Here is a 21397-nt window from a genome sequence, read left to right on the forward strand (position 1 = left end):
ACCCTATCAGACAGCAGTAGCTACCCTATCAGGCAGCAGTAGCTACCCCCATCAGATAGCAGTAGCTACCCTATCAGACAGCAGTAGCTACCCTATCAGGCAGCAGTAGCTACCCTATCAGGCAGCAGTAGCTACCCCCATCAGATAGCAGTAGCTACCCTATCAGACAGCAGTAGCTACCCTATCAGACAGCCGTAGCTACCCTATCAGGCAGCCGTAGCTACCCTATCAGACAGCAGTAGCTACCCTATCAGGCAGCAGTAGCTACCCCCATCAGATAGCAGTAGCTACCCTATCAGACAGCAGTAGCTACCCTATCAGACAGCCGTAGCTACCCTATCAGACAGCCGTAGCTACCCTATCAGACAGCAGTAGCTACCCTATCAGACAGCAGTAGCTACCCTATCAGGCAGCAGTAGCTACCCTATCAGGCAGCAGTAGCTACCCTATCAGGCAGCAGTAGCTACCCCCATCAGATAGCAGTAGCTACCCTATCAGACAGCAGTAGCTACCCTATCAGACAGCCGTAGCTACCCTATCAGACAGCCGTAGCTACCCCATCAGAAACAGTAGCTACCCTATCAGGCAGCCGTAGCTACCCTATCAGACAGCCGTAGCTACCCTATCAGGCAGCAGTAGCTACCCTATCAGGCAGCAGTAGCTACCCTATCAGGCAGCAGTAGCTACCCCCATCAGATAGCAGTAGCTACCCTATCAGACAGCAGTAGCTACCCTATCAGACAGCCGTAGCTACCCTATCAGACAGCCGTAGCTACCCTATCAGACAGCAGTAGCTACCCTATCAGACAGCAGTAGCTACCCTATCAGGCAGCAGTAGCTACCCCCATCAGATAGCAGTAGCTACCCTATCAGACAGCAGTAGCTACCCTATCAGACAGCCGTAGCTACCCTATCAGACAGCCGTAGCTACCCTATCAGACAGCCGTAGCTACCCTATCAGGCAGCCGTAGCTACCCTATCAGACAGCAGTAGCTACCCTATCAGACAGCAGTAGCTACCCCATCAGAAACAGTAGCTACCCTATCAGGCAGCCGTAGCTACCCTATCAGACAGCCGTAGCTACCCTATCAGGCAGCAGTAGCTACCCTATCAGGCAGCAGTAGCTACCCTATCAGGCAGCAGTAGCTACCCTATCAGACAGCAGTAGCTACCCTATCAGACAGCAGTAGCTACCCTATCAGACAGCAGTAGCTACCCTATCAGACAGCAGTAGCTACCTCATCAGACAGCAGTAGCTACCCCATCAGACAGCAGTAGCTACCCCATCAGACAGCTGTAGCTACCCCATCAGACAGCAGTAGCTACCCCATCAGACAGCAGTAGCTACCCCATCAGACAGCAGTAGCTACCCCATCAGACAGCAGTAGCTACCCCATCAGAAACAGTAGCTACCCTATCAGGCAGCCGTAGCTACCCCATCAGACAGCAGTAGCTACCCCATCAGACAGCAGTAGCTACCCTATCAGACAGCAGTAGCTACCCCATCAGACAGCAGTAGCTACCCCATCAGAAACAGTAGCTACCCCATCAGACAGCAGTAGCTACCCCATCAGACAGCAGTAGCTACCCCATCAGACAGCAGTAGCTATCCCATCAGACAGCAGTAGCTACCCTATCAGCAGCAGTAGCTACCCCATCAGACAGCAGTAGCTACCCCATCAGAAACAGTAGCTACCCCATCAGACAGCAGTAGCTATCCCATCAGACAGCAGTAGCTACCCTATCAGCAGCAGTAGCTACCCCATCAGACAGCAGTAGCTACCCCATCAGACAGCAGTAGCTACCCCATCAGACAGCAGTAGCTACCCCATCAGAAACAGTAGCTACCCCATCAGACAGCAGTAGCTACCCCATCAGACAACAGTAGCTACCCAACTCCGTATAGTCATGCAGATAACAACGACAGACGGCCTCGTGCTAAACAGGTGTCAGTATCAAGGACTAAAGTTTTCCTGTGTGTCTTTCTCTCAGGAGCTGGATGGTCGTCAGGAAGAGCTGGACACCCTCATAACACGGAAGGAGACGTTTGAAGCAGTGAGTGGCAGGGTGAATCCCAAGTGGCACCCTATTCCCTTCAAAGAGTATATTTTAATTATCCTCCTCCTCACCTTGACCCCCCCACCCCCAAAAAATATTAGAATAATTGAGCAACACTTGCACTTGACCCCCCCCCCCCCCCCCCCCCCTTAGCTCTGACGCTACTAATAAAATTGAAATGTACTTTCTATGACTGTGATATGTGGTTGACCCACCTAGCTATCTGAAGATGAATGTACTGACTATGACTGGTCCACCTAGCTATCTGGAGATGAATGTACTGACTATGACTGGTCCACCTAGCTATCTGGAGATGAATGTACTGACTATGACTGGTCCACCTAGCTATCTGGAGATGAATGTACTGACTATGACTGGTCCACCTAGCTATCTGGAGATGAATGTACTGACTATGACTGGTCCACCTAGCTATCTGGAGATGAATGTATTGACCATGACTGGTCCACCTAGCTATCTGAAGATGAATGTACTGACTATGACTGGTCCACCTAGCTATCTGGAGATGAATGTACTGACCATGACTGGTCCACCTAGCTATCTGGAGATGAATGTACTGACTATGACTGGTCTACCTAGTTATCTGGAGATGAATGTACTGACTATGACTGGTCCACCTAGCTATCTGGAGATGAATGTACTGACTATGACTGGTCCACCTAGCTATCTGAAGATGAATGTACTATGACTGGTCCACCTAGCTATCTGAAGATGAATGTACTGACTATGACTGGTCTACCTAGTTATCTGGAGATGAATGTATTGACCATGACTGGTCCACCTAGCTATCTGAAGATGAATGTACTGACTATGACTGGTCCACCTAGCTATCTGAAGATGAATGTACTATGACTGGTCCACCTAGCTATCTGAAGATGAATGTACTGACTATGACTGTGATATGTGGTTGTCTCACCTAGCTATCTGGAGATGAATGTACTGACTATGACTGGTCCACCTAGCTATCTGGAGATGAATGTACTGACTATGACTGGTCCACCTAGCTATCTGAAGATGAATGTACTGACTATGACTGGTCCACCTAGCTATCTGGAGATGAATGTACTGACTATGACTGGTCCACCTAGCTATCTGAAGATGAATGTACTGACTATGACTGGTCCACCTAGCTATCTGGAGATGAATGTACTGACTCTGACTGGTCCACCTAGCTATCTGGAGATGAATGTACTGACTATGACTGGTCCACCTAGCTATCTGAAGATGAATGTGCTGAATACGACTGTGATATGTGGTTGTCTCACCTAGTTATCTGGGCTGGGCAGAATCAACAAGCAAGCTCGCTCACTCATAGGCTGAATCAACAAGCTCGCTCACTCATAGGCTGAATCAACAAGCTCGCTCACTCATAGGCTGAATCAACAAGCTCGCTCACTCAGGCTGAATCAACAAGCTCACTCACTCATGGGCTGAATCAACAAGCTCACTCACTCATGGGCTGAATCAACAAGCTCATTCACTGAATCAACAAGCTCACTCACTCATTCGTTGAATCAACAAGCTCGCTCACTCATAGGCTGAATCAACAAGCTCACTCACTCATAGGCTGAATCAACAAGCTCATTCACTCATAGGCTGAATCAACAAGCTCATTCACTCATGGGCTGAATCAACAAGCTCATTCACTCATAGGCTGAATCAACAAGCTCACTCACTCATAGGCTGAATCAACAAGCTCACTCACTCATAGGCTGAATCAACAAGCTCACTCACTCATAGGCTGAATCAACAAGCTCATTCACTCATAGGCTGAATCAACAAGCTCATTCACTCATGGGCTGAATCAACAAGCTCACTCACTCATAGGCTGAATCAACAAGCTCACTCACTCATCTGCTGAATCAACAAGCTCGCTCACTCATCTGCTGAATCAACAAGCTCATTCACTCATAGGCTGAATCAACAAGCTCATTCACTCATGGGCTGAATCAACAAGCTCACTCACTCATAGGCTGAATCAACAAGCTCACTCACTCATCTGCTGAATCAACAAGCTCGCTCACTCATCTGCTGAATCAACAAGCTCATTCACTCATGGGCTGAATCAACAAGCTCACTCACTCATCTGCTGAATCAACAAGCTCATTCACTCATGGGCTGAATCAACAAGCTCATTCACTGAATCAACAAGCTCATTCACTGAATCAACAAGCTCATTCACTCATAGGATGAATCAACAAGCTCATTCACTCATAGGCTGAATCATATCCATTATAATGACCAATGATCAAATCTAGGTTTGAAGAGCATGTTTTAATGGTTATAGATTGGGTACTGTATCTTAACAATCATGTTCATGCATTACCTGAAAACCCCCAAAATGTTCATTTTAGTCAGACACACCTTTTAGTCTGTTGCCATCGTGGTTGCATTAAACCAGGGGTAGATGTCATTGGTCCCATAGAGGGAGTCAGGGCCTTCCACCAAACAGGTAGTTAAGACCCGTCCATCCACACTGACTCAATCCCTTCTGTCCCCTCTGCCCTGTGTGATGTCTGTAGGAGCTGTATCACTCCCAGGTGAAACGGGAAGCTGTGTTACTACACGAGAAGCTTCAGGAGCTGGAGCTGAAGAGAGACGCCATGGTGGCAGAGGACAAGAGCATGGGATCGCCCCAGGAGGAGAGGGACAGGCTGTTTAAACAGGTGAGGAGAGGGACAGGCTGTTTAAACAGGTGAGGAGAGGGTGAGGAGAGGGACAGGCTGTTTAAACAGGTGAGGAGAGGGTGAGGAGAGGGACAGGCTGTTTAAACAGGTGAGGAGAGGGACAGGCTGTTTAAACAGGTGAGGAGAGGGACAGGCTGTTTAAACAGGTGGGTAGACAGTCACCACAACCTTAAATGGTTTCATACATTTGTCTCTGTCTTTAAATATGGGTGGCAGGTAGCCTCGAGGTTAGAGCTTTGGGCCAGTAACCGGAAGGCTGCGGCAGGTAGCCTCGAGGTTAGAGCTTTGGGCCAGTAACCGGAAGGCTGAGGCAGGTGGCCTCGAGGTTAGAGCGTTGGGTCAGTAACCGGAAGGCTGAGGCAGGTGGCCTCGAGGTTAGAGCGTTGGGCCAGTAACCGGAAGGCTGCGGCAGGTAGCCTCGAGGTTAGAGCTTTGGGCCAGTAACCGGAAGGCTGCGGCAGGTAGCCTCGAGGTTAGAGCGTTGGGCCAGTAACCGGAAGGCTGCGGCAGGTAGCCTCGAGGTTAGAGCTTTGGGCCAGTAACCGGAAGGCTGCGGCAGGTAGCCTCGAGGTTAGAGCGTTGGGCCAGTAACCGGAAGGCTGCGGCAGGTAGCCTCGAGGTTAGAGCGTTGGGCCAGTAACCGGAAGGCTGAGGCAGGTAGCCTCAAGGTTAGAGCTTTGGGCCAGTAACCGGAAGGCTGCGGCAGATAGCCTCGAGGTTAGAGCGTTGGGCCAGTAACCGGAAGGCTACGGCAGGTAGCCTCGAGGTTAGAGCTTTGGGCCTGTAACCGGAAGGCTGCGGCAGGTGGCCTCGAGGTTAGAGCTTTGGGCCAGTAACCGGAAGGCTGCGGCAGGTAGCCTCGAGGTTAGAGCTTTGGGCCAGTAACCGGAAGGCTGAGGCAGGTAGCCTCGAGGTTAGAGCGTTGGGCCAGTAACCGGAAGGCTGCGGCAGGTAGCCTCGAGGTTAGAGCTTTGGGCCAGTAACCGGAAGGCTGCGGCAGGTGGCCTCGAGGTTAGAGCGTTGGGCCAGTAACCGGAAGGCTGCGGCAGGTGGCCTCGAGGTTAGAGCGTTGGGCCAGTAACCGGAAGGCTGCGGCAGGTAGCCTCGAGGTTAGAGCTTTGGGCCAGTAACCGGAAGGCTGCTGGCTCCAGTCATGGAGCCGACAAGGTCAAAAAGCTGCCGTTATGCCATTGAGCAAGACACTTAACCTCAATGTTTCCAGGGGTGCTGTACAATGGTAACCCAGGCCGTGACCTCACTCTCTGGGGGATGTCTCATGGGGGGGCACCCCACCAAATTCTTATTAAATACTGCTCTGATGTCACAATCGTCGATGTCATTTTTTTGGGGGGGGGATGAGGGAGTGGAGAAGTTTGGTAAAGAGGTGTATATTTTAAGGTTTAGTGAGTTGAATCTGTGTGTTATGCTTCAAAACGACGCTTTGTTTTGCTCTCCCAAGGTAAAAGAAGACAACCAGGAAACAGCAAGCATGGAAAGACAGTACGTAGTTTCTGTGATCATTTTAAAGTCTTATCCTAGCCAACCAAAGTGATATTCCTGTTTTATTAACTCTGTGACGTTTATAACAGGTTGACTGAGATGCGTGAGAAGATGAGCCTGATCAACGAGGAGATCCGACAGCTCGACAATAACATGGAGGAACACCAAGGTACGGACTGATTAGATCTCTCCACTGGGGTCGTAGATGTTATATCTGACGGGTTTCATAGTCCCGTAGAACAATGAGATGATGAGTTTTGGACATTTTATTTTTTATATTTTTAGAACATTCACAGTCTCGTACAAGAGCTTTGCACTGGGGTGGAGTGGGCTGGGGATGGGAGAGTTTTGGGCACTTGGCCCAATGAGGGTGGTGGAGGGGGGGGGGGGGGTGGAGTGGATGGGGAGTGGGCTGGGATGGGAGAGTTTTGGGCACTTGGCCCAATGAGGGTGGTGGAGGGGGGGGGTGGAGTGGATGGGGAGTGGGCTGGGGATGGGAGAGTTTTGGGCACTTGGCCCAATGAGGGTGGTGATGTGTTATTGTCCTGTAGATGTGTTCAGTAACAGTTCAGTGAATTGGATATAAATCCATTAAGGCCTCTGGATACCGTCCAAGACAACTCTCTCCGCTCCGCCTTGCCTGCATAGATTACAGCATCCTGTCCTGACATCCCAAATGTCACTCTATTCCCTTCCTAGTGGATCCCTATTCCCTTCCTAGTGCACCTTATTCCCTACCTAGTGCACTGACGTAGGGTGCCATTTGGGACTCGGGCATCCTGTAGACGCCTCTCTGTAAGACGCCTGTCTGCTGCTCTGGTCTTCATGGGGATGTGTATTGTATTGTTAGACTCCAGAGGGGAAGTCAACATGGCTGGTGGTCCATGGTAGAGGTGTTTTGAAGTCCCACACCGGGGACACTTAATGAAGGAGAGCCTGAATGACCCAAATTACACTTCACATCAGATGTTATTGGTCCATACTCATATTTAGAAGATGTTATTGGTCCATACTCATATTTAGCAGATGTTATTGGTCCATACTCATATTTAGAAGATGTTATTGGTCCATACTCATATTTAGCAATGTTATTGGTCCATACTCATATTTAGCAGATGTTATTGGTCCATACTCATATTTAGCAATGTTATTGGTCCATACTCATATTTAACAGATGTTATTGGTCCATACTCATATTTAGCAGATGTTATTGGTCCATACTCATATTTAGCAGATGTTATTGGTCCATACTCATATTTAACAGATGTTATTGGTCCATACTCATATTTAGCAGATAGCAGATGTTATTGGTCCATACTCATATTTAGCAGATAGCAGATGTTATTGGTCCATACTCATATTTAACAGATGTTATTGGTCCATACTCATATTTAGCAGATAGCAGATGTTATTGGTCCATACTCATATTTAACAGATGTTATTGGTCCATACTCATATTTAGCAGATAGCAGATGTTATTGGTCCATACTCATATTTAACAGATGTTATTGGTCCATACTCATATTTAGAAGATGTTATTGGTCCATACTCATATTTAGCAGATGTTATTGGTCCATACTCATATTTAACAGATGTTATTGGTCCATACTCATATTTAGCAGATGTTATTGGTCCATACTCATATTTAACAGATGTTATTGGTCCATACTCATATTTAGCAGATGTTATTGGTCCATACTCATATTTAGCAGATAGCAGATGTTATTGGTCCATACTCATATTTATCAGATGTTATTGGTCCATACTCATATTTATCAGATGTTATTGGTCCATACTCATATTTAGCAGATAGCAGATGTTATTGGTCCATACTCATATTTATCAGATGTTATTGGGTCACATACTCATATTTAACAGATGTTATTGGTCCATACTCATATTTAGCAGATGTTATTGGTCACATACTCATATTTAACAGATGTTATTGGTCCATACTCACATTTAACAGATGTTATTGGTCCATACTCATATTTAGCAGATGTTATTGGTCCATACTCATATTTAACAGATGTTATTGGTCCATACTCATATTTAACAGATGTTATTGGTCCATACTCATATTTAGCAGATGTTATTGGTCCATACTCATATTTAGCAGATAGCAGATGTTATTGGTCCATACTCATATTTAGCAGATGTTATTGGTCCATACTCATATTTAGCAGATGTTATTGGTCCATACTCATATTTAACAGATGTTATTGGTCCATACTCATATTTAGCAGATGTTATTGGTCCATACTCATATTTAGCAGATGTTATTGGTCCATACTCATATTTAACAGATGTTATTGGTCCATACTCATATTTAGCAGATGTTATTGGTCCATACTCATATTTAGCAGATAGCAGATGTTATTGGTCCATACTCATATTTAGCAGATGTTATTGGTCCATACTCATATTTAGCAGATGTTATTGGTCCATACTCATATTTAACAGATGTTATTGGTCCATACTCATATTTAACAGATGTTATTGGTCCATACTCATATTTAACAGATGTTATTGGTCCATACTCATATTTAGCAGATGTTATTGGTCCATACACATATTTAACAGATGTTATTGGGTCCATACTCATATTTAACAGATGTTATTGGTCCATACTCATATTTAACAGATGTTATTGGTCCATACTCATATTTATCAGATGTTATTGGTCCATACTCATATTTAACAGATGTTATTGGTCCATACTCATATTTAACAGATGTTATTGGTCCATACTCATATTTAGCAGATGTTATTGGTCCATACTCATATTTAGCAGATAGCAGATGTTATTGGTCCATACTCATATTTAGCAGATGTTATTGGTCCATACACATATTTAACAGATGTTATTGGGTCCATACTCATATTTAACAGATGTTATTGGGTCACATACTCATATTTAACAGAGGTTATTGGTCCATACTCATATTTAGCAGATAGCAGATGTTATTGGTCCATACTCATATTTAGCAGATGTTATTGGTCCATACTCATATTTAGCAGATAGCAGATGTTATTGGTCCATACTCATATTTAGCAGATGTTATTGGTCCATACACATATTTAACAGATGTTATTGGGTCCATACTCATATTTAGCAGATGTTATTGGTCCATACTCATATTTAGCAGATGTTATTGGGTCCATACACATATTTAACAGATGTTATTGGTCCATATTTAACAGATGTTATTGGTCCATACACATATTTAGCAGATGTTATTGGTCCATACACATATTTATCAGATGTTATTGGGTCACATACTCATATTTAACAGATGTTATTGGTCCATTCTCATATTTAGCAGATGTTATTGGTCCATACTCATATTTAGCAGATGTTATTGGTCCATACTCATATTTAGCAGATGTTATTGGTCCATACTCATATTTAGCAGATGTTATTGGTCCATACTCATATTTAACAGATGTTATTGGTCCATACTCATATTTAGCAGATGTTATTGGTCCATACTCATATTTAGCAGATAGCAGATGTTATTGGTCCATACTCATATTTATCAGATGTTATTGGTCCATACTCATATTTATCAGATGTTATTGGTCCATACTCATATTTAACAGATGTTATTGGTCCATACTCATATTTAACAGATGTTATTGGTCCATACTCATATTTAACAGATGTTATTGGTCCATACTCATATTTAACAGATGTTATTGGTCCATACTCATATTTATCAGATGTTATTGGTCCATACTCATATTTAACAGATGTTATTGGTCCATACTCATATTTAACAGATGTTATTGGTCCATACTCATATTTAGCAGATGTTATTGGTCCATACTCATATTTAGCAGATAGCAGATGTTATTGGTCCATACTCATATTTAGCAGATGTTATTGGTCCATACACATATTTAACAGATGTTATTGGGTCCATACTCATATTTAACAGATGTTATTGGGTCACATACTCATATTTAACAGAGGTTATTGGTCCATACTCATATTTAGCAGATAGCAGATGTTATTGGTCCATACTCATATTTAGCAGATGTTATTGGTCCATACTCATATTTAGCAGATAGCAGATGTTATTGGTCCATACTCATATTTAGCAGATGTTATTGGTCCATACACATATTTAACAGATGTTATTGGGTCCATACTCATATTTAGCAGATGTTATTGGTCCATACTCATATTTAGCAGATGTTATTGGGTCCATACACATATTTAACAGATGTTATTGGTCCATATTTAACAGATGTTATTGGTCCATACACATATTTAGCAGATGTTATTGGTCCATACACATATTTATCAGATGTTATTGGGTCCATACTCATATTTATCAGATGTTATTGGTCCATACTCATATTTAACAGATGTTATTGGTCCATTCTCATATTTAGCAGATGTTATTGGTCCATACTCATATTTAGCAGATGTTATTGGTCCATACTCATATTTAGCAGATGTTATTGGTCCATACTCATATTTAGCAGATGTTATTGGTCCATACTCATATTTAACAGATGTTATTGGTCCATACTCATATTTAGCAGATGTTATTGGTCCATACTCATATTTAGCAGATAGCAGATGTTATTGGTCCATACTCATATTTAGCAGATGTTATTGGTCCATACTCATATTTAGCAGATGTTATTGGTCCATACTCATATTTAACAGATGTTATTGGTCCATATTTAACAGATGTTATTGGTCCATACTCATATTTAACAGATGTTATTGGTCCATACTCATATTTAACAGATGTTATTGGTCCATACCCATATTTAGCAGATGTTATTGGTCCATACCCATATTTAACAGATGTTATTGGTCCATACTCATATTTAACAGATGTTATTGGGTCACATACCCATATTTATCAGATGTTATTGGTCACATACTCATATTTATCAGATAGCAGATGTTATGGGTCACATACTCATATTTATCAGATGTTATTGGTCCATACTCATATTTAACAGATGTTATTGGTCACATACTCATATTTATCAGATGTTATTGGGCCATCATGATCATCATATTCCCTATTGCCACCGGGCCCTGGTAAAAGTGCACTATATGGGGAATAGGGTGCCATTTGGGATGCATGCATACTGTAGCTCTCAATACTTGGAGGAAGGAGAAACATAAATATGCTTGTTGTTCACTCTGTCCTAATATACACTGCATCATGTTGTTCTATCAGACTTCTTTACTTCAATCAATGCTTTTGATCAAACTGTTTCCTGTCCTCATCTCTGTCTCATATCCTCTGACTGTTTCCTGTCCTCATCTCTGTCTCATATCCTCTGACTGTTTCCTGTCCTCATCTCTGTCTCATATCCTCTGACTGTTTCCTGTCCTCATCTCTGTCTCATATCCTCTGACTGTTTCCTGTCCTCATCTCTGTCTCATATCCTCTGACTGTTTCCTGTCCTCATCTCTGTCTCATATCCTCTGACTGTTTCCTGTCCTCATCTCTGTCTCATATCCTCTGACTGTTTCCTGTCCTCATCTCTGTCTCATATCCTCTGACTGTTTCCTGTCCTCATCTCTGTCTCATATCCTCTGACTGTTTCCTGTCCTCATCTCTGGCTCATATCCTCTGACTCGTCATGACCAGACGGTAAGAGGCCTACTGTGTCCCTCTTGTTCTCCACCAAACTCCTCAACTAGACTAGGCCATCCTTCCAGTAGCATTAGTTTGGAACTAACTACTTCCACTTTACTTTATATAGACTCTACAGTCTTAGAAGTAAAGGTGCCTGGAAGCTTTTTGGGTTGCCACACCGCCAGAATCTTTCCAGTTAAAAGAAGGTCCTAGAGGAACCCCTGTAAAGGTTCAAACTGGAACCTTTTTGGGTTGCCACAACGCCGGAGTCTCTCCAGTTAAAAGAAGGTCCTAGAGGAACCCCTGTAAAGGTTCAAACTGGAACCTTTTTGGGTTGCCACAACGCCGGAGTCTCTCCAGTTAAAAGAAGGTCCTAGAGGAACCCCTGTAAAGGTTCAAACTGGAACCTTTTTGGGTTGCCACAACGCCGGAGTCTCTCCAGTTAAAAGAAGGTCCTAGAGGAACCCCTGTGTAAAGGTTCAAACTGGAACCTTTTTGGAATGCTAGGGGTTCTATTTTGAACCTTTTTTAATAATATATTACAGTTTTGGCAGCCTATCAGATTGAAGGCGTGGCGTTCAAATGTATTTTTTGGCAAACTCGTTAGCATAAAACGAATTCCTGTTCATCATGTTAAGTTTGTACATCTTACATTGAAGTTTTCCTTTAATATTTATGCATATGACATATTTTAATGTAATATTATTAATATTAACATTCCTCATTACATATAGTAATAAATTGGTAACTATTCTAGCTTTAGGATTTGCATAGGTTCTTGAGGAACTCATAGACCTCTGTTAGCCTCATTGACGCTATGAAACTGTCAGTGTTTAATTTAACGTGATGACAATACAACAGAACTGATGAAGAGGAAGGACATTTACTGTAACAGGTGGCCGAAAAAATATATTGATTAAAGCCACGCCCCTACTAAGCCACGCCCCCACTCCACTGATAGAAGCACACTCACACACACTACATGTTGTTTAAATGTATGTAAACTACTAAGCCATGCCCCTACTAAGCCACGCCCCCACTCCACTGATGGAAGCACACACACACACTACATGTTGTTTAAATGTATGTAAACTACTAAGCCACGCCCCTACTAAGCCACGCCCCCACCCCACTGATAGAAGCACACTCACACACACTACATGTTGTTTAAATGTATGTAAACTACTAAGCCACGCCCCTACTAAGCCATGCCCCCACCCCACTGATAGAAGCACACTCACACACACTACATGTTGTTTAAATGTATGTAAACTACTAAGCCACGCCCCTACTAAGCCACGCCCCCACTCCACTGATAGAAGCACACTCACACACACTACATGTTGTTTAAATGTATGTAAACTACTAAGCCACGCCCCTACTAAGCCACGCCCCCACCCCACTGATAGAAGCACACTCACACACACTACATGTTGTTTAAATGTATGTAAATTGTAAAGTATTTTGTCTGTAATGTTTTTGTTCGTTATGTGTCCCAGTAAGACTAGCTGTCACCATTGGCGTCGGCTAACGGGGATCCTAAAAAATCAAATCCCTCCAGGGTTCCTCCATGAACCTGTTGCTATATTGATCCATTAAAGGTCCTCCCAGAACCTCTCCACTAACCAAAGGTGCATGTATGAACCATTGACTAACAATGGTTCCTCGCAGATCTCCAGGGTTCCTCAAGTCACCTCTAATTCTAAGAGCGGTTAGACTAAATACCCAAGTAACAACTCACTTTTTGTCCTACAGGTGAACGAAACCAGAAGTACAAAGAACTAAAGAAGAGAGATGAGACTATGGACAGTGAGTTGACCATTACATACTTTCTGTGAACCATTCCTGCGTAGGTTGTAGGAAGTTACATATCTTGTATCCCTTTCAGTCTAAGACGTTTTCCCTGACAACTTTTTTCGTCCTTTTCTTTATATCTGAAAGTTATTCCCGGTATCAAAGACAAAACCTTTATTTCCGCCAAAACGACTTAGTATGTAACGTAGCCATAAGGCCGAGGCGACATTAGCACGCTCTACTCTCTTAAACTCTTGATGGTTGCTAGGCAGCACACATTTTCTGCAGGCTCTCTCTGCAGTAGATTGCAACTCCGCCCCCTTTGGCAGTTCTATCTTGTTGGAAAATGTTGTAGTTGTCTAGTGTGTCAGTGTGTTGGGAACAGAGAATAAAAGGAGTAGATTTCTGAGCGTGTTAGAATAGATTCAGGGCATAATGTGCAGTCGTGGCCAAAAGTTTTGAGAATGTCACAAATATTAATTTCCACAAAGTTTTCTGCTTCGGTGTCTTTAGATATTTTTGTCAGATGTTACTATGGAATACTGAAGTATAATTACAAGCATTTCATAAGTGTCAAAGGCTTTTATTGACAATTACATTAAGTTGATGCAGAGTCAATATTTGCAGTGTTGACCCTTCTTTTTCAAGACCTCTGCAATCTGCCCTGGCATGCTGTCAATTAACTTCTGGACCACATCCTGACTGATGGCAACTGATTCTTGCATAATCAATGCTTGGAGTTGGTCAGAATTTGTGGGTTTTTGTTTGTCCACCAGTCTCTTGAGGATTGACCACAAGTTCTCAATAAATTAACGTCTCGGGAGTTTCCTGTCCATGGACCCAAAATATCGATGTTTTGTTCCCCGAGCCACTTAGTTATCACTTTTGCCTTATGGCAAGGTGCTCCATCATGCTGGAAAACGCATTGTTCGTCACCAAACTGTTCCTGGATGGTTGGGAGAAGTTGCTCTCAGAGGATGGTTGGTACCATTCTATATTCATGGCTGTGTTCTTAGGCAAAATTGTGAGTGAGCCCACTCCCTTGGCTGAGTAGCAACCCCACACATGAATGGTCTCGGGATGCTTTATTGTTGGCATGACACAGGACTGATGGTAGTCTTCTCCGTACAAGCTTTTTTCCAGATGCCCCAAACAATCGGAAAGGGGATTCATCAGAGAAAATGACTTTACCCAAGTCCTCAGAAGTCCAATCCCTGTACCTTTTGCAGAATATCAGTCTGTCCCTGATGTTTTTCCTGGAGCCTAAATGCTACATGCTATAATGTAGCCTAAATGCTACATGCTATAATGTAGCCTAAATGCTACATGCTATAATGTGGCCTAAATGCTACATGCTATAATGTAGCCTAAATGCTACATGCTATAATGTAGCCTAAGAGTAGGCCTATTATTTTGCTCGATCATGTGGAGGCAACTCCAGAAGCCCATGGAGGTTGAAATATGAACACCAGACTCACATGCTTTTGAAAATAGGACTGCTATTATTTTCTATGGGTGTCATGATGAAGGTACTCCTGCTACTCCTGCTCCCTAACAAAGTGGAGTGAGGGTAGGAAAGAGAGGAAATTGGGCCTCCCGAGTGACGTAGCTGTCTAAGCCACTGCTTCGCAGTGCTTGAGGCATTATTATAGACCCGGGTTTGGTCCCGGCCGTAACCCGGGAGACCCATGAGGTAGTGCACAATTGGTCGAGTGATCGTCCGGGTTAGGGGAGGGTTTGGCCGGACAGGATTTCCTTGTCTCATCGCTCTCTGGCGACTCCTTGTGGTGAGCCGGGCGCCTGCAAGCTGACCCGGTTCCGGGTTAAGCGGGCAGTGTGTCAAAAAGCAGTGCGGCTTGGCAGGGTCGTGTTTCGGAGGACGCATGTCTCTCAACTTTTGCCTCTCCCGAGTCTGTACGGGAGTTACTGCGATGGGACAAGACTGTAACTACCGATTGGATACCATGAAATTGTGGTGAAAAAAGGGGTAAAATGACAAAAAAATGATAATAGGAAAGAGATGAAACGTGGATGAAAACAGCACAGACTGTTTCTAAATATCACTTTTAATATGTCAGCGGTATCACACGTTCCCGTGACAAGTTCTGTTATATCCCATTATATTCTTATTAGAAAAGATACAGTGGGACAAAAAGGTATTTAGTCAGCCACCAATTGTGCAAGTTCTCCCACTTAAAAATATCTGTTGACCTCTGTCATTGCCAACAAAGGGTATATAACAAAGTATTGAGATAAACTTTTGTTATTGACCAAATACTTATTTTCCACCATAATATGCAAATCAATTCATAAAAAATCCTACAATGTGATTTTCTGGATTTTTATTCTCATTTTGTCTGTCATAGTTGAAGTGTACCTATGATGAAAATGACAAGCCTCTCTCATCTTTTTAAGTGGGAGAACTTGCACAATTGGTGGCTGACTAAATACTTTTTTTGCCCCACTGTATCTGTGTTGACTGTGATCGGATAGGTGTGTCTTTGTCTGTTTCGTTAACAAAATAACAAACTATTGATTTCAATTGGCTGGTGTAACCACGGCTACACAGACCTGTAACATGCCCGATTAAAACTCTAAATATTATTTTCCTTTTTGGAAACACGTTTTATTCATCCTTATAATGTTTCTTAGGAACCTGCCTAAAGCAATTGATAATGGCTATAATTTTTAATGGTGTATATTCAATGTATTTCTTAAAATAGACGACGCCCACCCTGCACACCACTACTACCAGTCCTCCCCGGTGTGCCGGGAGGAATGAAAGGTGTATTCAGGCAAGAATGTTGTCAAAATGGGCCTGTTTATAAAGCGGGGGGGTCATAGAAACATTGCCCGTTTGATTTATTTTTACAGCCTAAATAGTGTAAATCCTATGTGTAAGCAGTATTGTAGTCTATACTGATCGTTTATCTGGCATTGATTCATATTTCCACAGGTTTTCTGGATTCATTTGATGAGACTAAAGCTACAGAGGTGGAGAAAAACCGTCAGACACAGGCCATCATCGTAGCTCTACTGGAACACTCCAGCAGAGTGAGTGAGAGAGAGTGAGAGAGAGTGAGTGAGTGAAACCGTCAGACACAGGCCATCATCGTAGCTCTACTGGAACACTCCAGCAGAGTGAGTGAGAGAGAGTGTGAGTGAGAGTTGAGTGAGTGAGAGTTGAGTGAGTGAGAGTTGAGTGAGTGAGAGTTGAGAGTTGAGAGAGAGAGAGAGAGAGAGAGAGAGAGAGAGAGAGAGAGAGAGAGAGAGAGAGAGAGAGAGAGAGAGAGAGAGAGAGAGAGAGAGAGAGAGAGAGAGAGAGAGAGAGAGAGAGAGAGAGAGAGAGAGAGAGAGAGAGAGAGAGAGAGAGAGAGAGAGAGAGAGAGAGAGAGAGAGAGAGAGAGAGAGAAACCGTCAGACACAGGCCATCATCGTAGCTCTACTGGAACACTCCAGCAGAGTGAGTGAGAGAGAGAGAGTGTGTGAGAGTGTGTGTGTGTGAGAGAGAGAGAGTGTGTGTGCGTGTGTGAGAGAGAGAGAGAGAGAGAGACCAAGGAGGCCCTACAGCAGCACCTAGATCTTCTGCACAGATTCTGACAGACCTGGGCCCTGACAGACCTGGGCCCTGACAGACCTGGGTCCTGACAGAACTGGGCCCTGACAGACCTGGGCCCTGACAGACCTGGGCCCTGACAGTAAATAAGACCAAAATAATGGTGTTCCTAAAAAAGGTCAAATTCCCAGGACCACGAATACAAATTCCATCTAGACACCATTGGCCTAGAGCACACAAAAAACTATACATACCTTGACCTGAAATTCTTCAACAAAACTGTGAACGTTCCATCAAAGGAACATAAAATTCGACATACCAATTAGGATCTGGCTAAAAATACTTTTATCCGTTATAAAACCCATTGCCCTTTATGGTTGTGAGGTCTGGGGTTCACTCACCAATCAAGAATTCACTAAATGGGATAAACACGCCGCCGATACCGACTAATTATCAAAATCCATAAAAGATCTGTTAAATTCTACAACCACCTAAGAGGAAGCGATTCCCAAACCTTCCATAACAAAGCCATCACCTACAGAGGAAATAAACCTGGAGAAGAGTCCCCAAAGCAAGCTGGTCCTGGGGCTCTGTTCAGAAACACAAATAGACCCCACAGAGCCCCAGGACAGCAACACAATTAGACTCAACCAAATCATGAGAAAACAAAAAGATAATTACTTGACTCTTTGGAAAGAATTGACTAAAAAACAGAGCAAACTAGAATGCTATTTGGCCCTAAACAGAGAGTACACAGTGGCAGAATACCTGACCACTGTGACTAACCCAAACTTAAGGAAAGCTTTGACTATGTACAGACTCAGTGAGCATAGCCTTGCTATTGAGAAAGATCGTCGTAGGCAGACCTGACTCTCAAGAGAAGACAGGCTATGTGCACACTGCCCACAAAATGAGGTGGAAACTGAGCTGCACTTCCTAACCTCCTGCCCAATGTATGACCATATTAGAGACATATTTCCCTCAGATTACACAGATCTACAAAGAATTTGAGAGAGAGAGAGAGACGAGAGAGAGAGGAACAGAGAGGAGAGACGAGAGAGAGAGAGAGACGAGAGAGGAACAGAGGAGAGACGAAAGAGGAACAGAGAGGAGAAAGAGAAAAGGGGACAGAGAGGGGGAGGGAGGGAGAGAGAGACAGAGAGAGCTCTACTGGAACACTCTAGTGGAGGGAGTGAGAGGTTCAACTGATGTTACCCATCTGCCATGTGCTTGTCTGCTGTTCTCAACGAAACAGCTCGGCCACTAAGTTCAACACTTGGACTTGCCTGTGTTAAAATACTCCCAGGTCACAGCTTGGACGTTGCCTTGTTTTGCCTTCGTTCTTCTTCGTTTGTTTATTACGAGTTAGCTGAATCAACCGTTTATTTCTGTACCCCAGCTGTTCTCTGTCATGTCGTTCACACAGGTTCTGCTTTAAGTCATTAAACTACAGTTCAATAGACACGAAACTCCTAACTCCTATCAGATACTAGGGTTTTCATAAATCCTTTTCAATACTGCAGGGTTGTTGAAGTGAAGAAGCTCGTTTAAAGGAGATGTCTCGTGTGTGTTGATGCAGAACATGAACCGGATGCGCCAGATCTCGTCGGTGACGGCCAGTGAGCTCAAGTCCATGCAGGAGGACCTGAGCTTCAAGGAGACGGAGATGCACAAGTCCCAGAACACAGCCAAGGGTCTGTCTTCAGGTTAGTACAGTCCCACAACACAGTACCACAACACAGCCAAGGGCCTGTCTTCAGGTTAGTACACAACACAGCCAAAGGCCTGTCTTCAGGTTAGTACACAACACAGCCAAGGGCCTGTCTTCAGGTTAGTACAGTCCCACAACACAGTCCCACAACACAGGTCCACAACACAGCCAAGGGTCTGTCTTCAGGTTAGTACACAACACAGCCAAGGGTCTGTCTTCAGGTTAGTACAGTCCCACAACACAGTACCACAACACAGCCAAGGGCCTGTCTTCAGGTTAGTACACAACACAGCCAAAGGCCTGTCTTCAGGTTAGTACACAACACAGCCAAGGGCCTGTCTTCAGGTTAGTACAGTCCCACAACACAGTCCCACAACACAGTCCCACAACACAGCCAAGGGTCTGTCTTCAGGTTAGTACAGTCCCACAACACAGTCCCACAACACAGCCAAGGGTCTGTCTTCAGGTTAGTACAGTTCCACAACACAGCCAAGGGCCTGTCTTCAGGTTAGTACACAATACAGTCCCACAACACAGTCCCACAACACAGTCCCACAACACAGCCAAGGGCCTGTCTTCAGGTTAGTACAGTCCCACAACACAGCCAAGGGTCTGTCTTCAGGTTAGTACAGTTCCACAACACAGCCAAGGGCCTCTCTTCAGGTTAGTACACAACACAGTCCCACAACACAGCCAAGGGCCTGTCTTCAGGTTAGTACAGTCCCACAACACAGCCAAGGGTCTGTCTTCATGTTAGTACAGTTCCACAACACAGCCAAGGGCCTCTCTTCAGGTTAGTACACAACACAGTCCCACAACACAGCCAAGGGTCTGTCTTCAGGTTAGTACAGTCCCACAACACAGCCAAGGGTCTATCTTCAGGTTAGTACAGTCCCACAACACAGCCAAGGGTCTGTCTTCAGGTTAGTACACAACACAGCCAAGGGCTTGTCTTCAGGTTGGTACACAACACATTACAACACAGCACAGTACCACAACACAGCCAAGGGCATCAGGTTAGTCCCACACAGTGATGATAGTCTGTTTACAGCCACTGTAAAACTCTCTCTCCACTGGGTCCACCATACTGTAAAACTCTCTCTCAGCTGTGTCCACCCTACTGTAAAACTCTCTCTCAGCTGGGTTCACCCTACTGTAAAACTCTCAGCTGGGTCCACCCTACTGTACAACTCTCTCTCAGCTGGGTTCACCCTACTGTAAAACTCTCAGCTGGGTCCACCCTACTGTACAACTCTCTCTCAGCTGGGTTCACCCTACTGTAAAACTCTCAGCTGGGTCCACCCTACTGTTTAACTCTCTCTCAGCTGGGTTCACCCTACTGTAAAACTCTCAGCTGGGTCCACCCTACTGTAAAACTCTCTCAGCTGGGTTCACCCTACTGTAAAACTCTCAGCTGGGTCCACCCTACTGTTAAACTCTCTCTCAGCTGGGTTCACCCTACTGTAAAACTCTCTCTCAGCTGGGTTCACCCTACTGTAAAACTCTCAGCTGGGTCCACCCTACTGTAAAACTCTCAGCTGGGTCCACCCTACTGTAAAACTCTCTCTCAGCTGGGTCCACCCTACTGTAAAACTCTCTCTCAGCTGGGTCCACCCTACTGTAAAACTCTCTCTCAGCTGTGCCCACCCTACTGTAAAACTCTCTCTCTCAGCTGTGTCCACCCTACTGTAAAACTCTCTATCAGCTGGGTCCACCCTACTGTAAAACTCTCTCAGCTGTGTCCACCCTACTGTAAAACTCTCTCTCAGCTGGGTCCAGCCTACTGTAAAACTCTCTATCAGCTGGGTCCACCCTACTGTAAAACACTCTCTCCCCCTTCTCCACTGCTGTCCTGTCGATGTGGATAGAGGGATGCTTCCTCTGCTGTTTCCTGAAGTCCACGATCACCTCCTTTGTTTTGTTGACGTTGAGTGTGAGGTTATTTTCCTGACACCACACTCCGAGGGCCCTCACCTCCTCCCTGTAGGCCATCTCATTGTTGTTGGTAATCAAGCCTACTACTGTTGTGTCGTCTGCAAACTTGATGATTGAGTTGGAGGCGTTCTTGGCCACGCAGTCGTGGGTGAACAAGGAGTACAGGAGGGGGCTGAGAACGCACCCTTTTGAGGCCCCCGTGTTCAGGATCAGCGACGTGGAGGTGTTGTTTCCTACCTTCACCACCTGGGGTTGGCCCGTCAGGAAGTCCAGGACCCAGTTGCACAGGGCGGGGTGGAGACCCAGGGCCTCAAGCTTATTGATGAGCTTGGAAGGGTACAGTACTATGGTGTTGAATGTTGAGCTATAGTCAATGAACAGCATTCTTACATAGATATTCCTCTTGTCCAGATGGGACAGGGCAGTGTGCAGTGTGATGGCGATTGCATCGTCTGTGGACCTATTGGGGCGGAATGCTAATTGATGTGGGTCTAGGGGGGACGGGTAAGGTGGAGGTGATATC

General features: G+C 44.5%; 1 protein-coding gene across 1 annotated transcript in view; it reads left to right on the forward strand.

The window, feature by feature from the left end:
• The window catches only part of ift74 (intraflagellar transport 74), a 64728-nt gene that overhangs the window by 17216 nt on the left and 26115 nt on the right, over positions 1-21397 (forward strand). Inside the window, exons 10-16 of the mRNA XM_036936755.2 lie at positions 1993-2055; positions 4599-4742; positions 6223-6263; positions 6353-6432; positions 13634-13687; positions 16629-16726; positions 18808-18934. Of these exons, the coding sequence (XP_036792650.1) occupies positions 1993-2055; positions 4599-4742; positions 6223-6263; positions 6353-6432; positions 13634-13687; positions 16629-16726; positions 18808-18934 (607 nt within the window). The remainder of the gene's footprint in view (positions 1-1992; positions 2056-4598; positions 4743-6222; positions 6264-6352; positions 6433-13633; positions 13688-16628; positions 16727-18807; positions 18935-21397) is intronic.

The sequence above is a fragment of the Oncorhynchus mykiss genome, chromosome 12, assembly GCF_057628025.1.
Source record: "Oncorhynchus mykiss isolate SJ-2025 chromosome 12, ASM5762802v1, whole genome shotgun sequence".
NCBI lineage: Eukaryota > Metazoa > Chordata > Actinopteri > Salmoniformes > Salmonidae > Oncorhynchus > Oncorhynchus mykiss.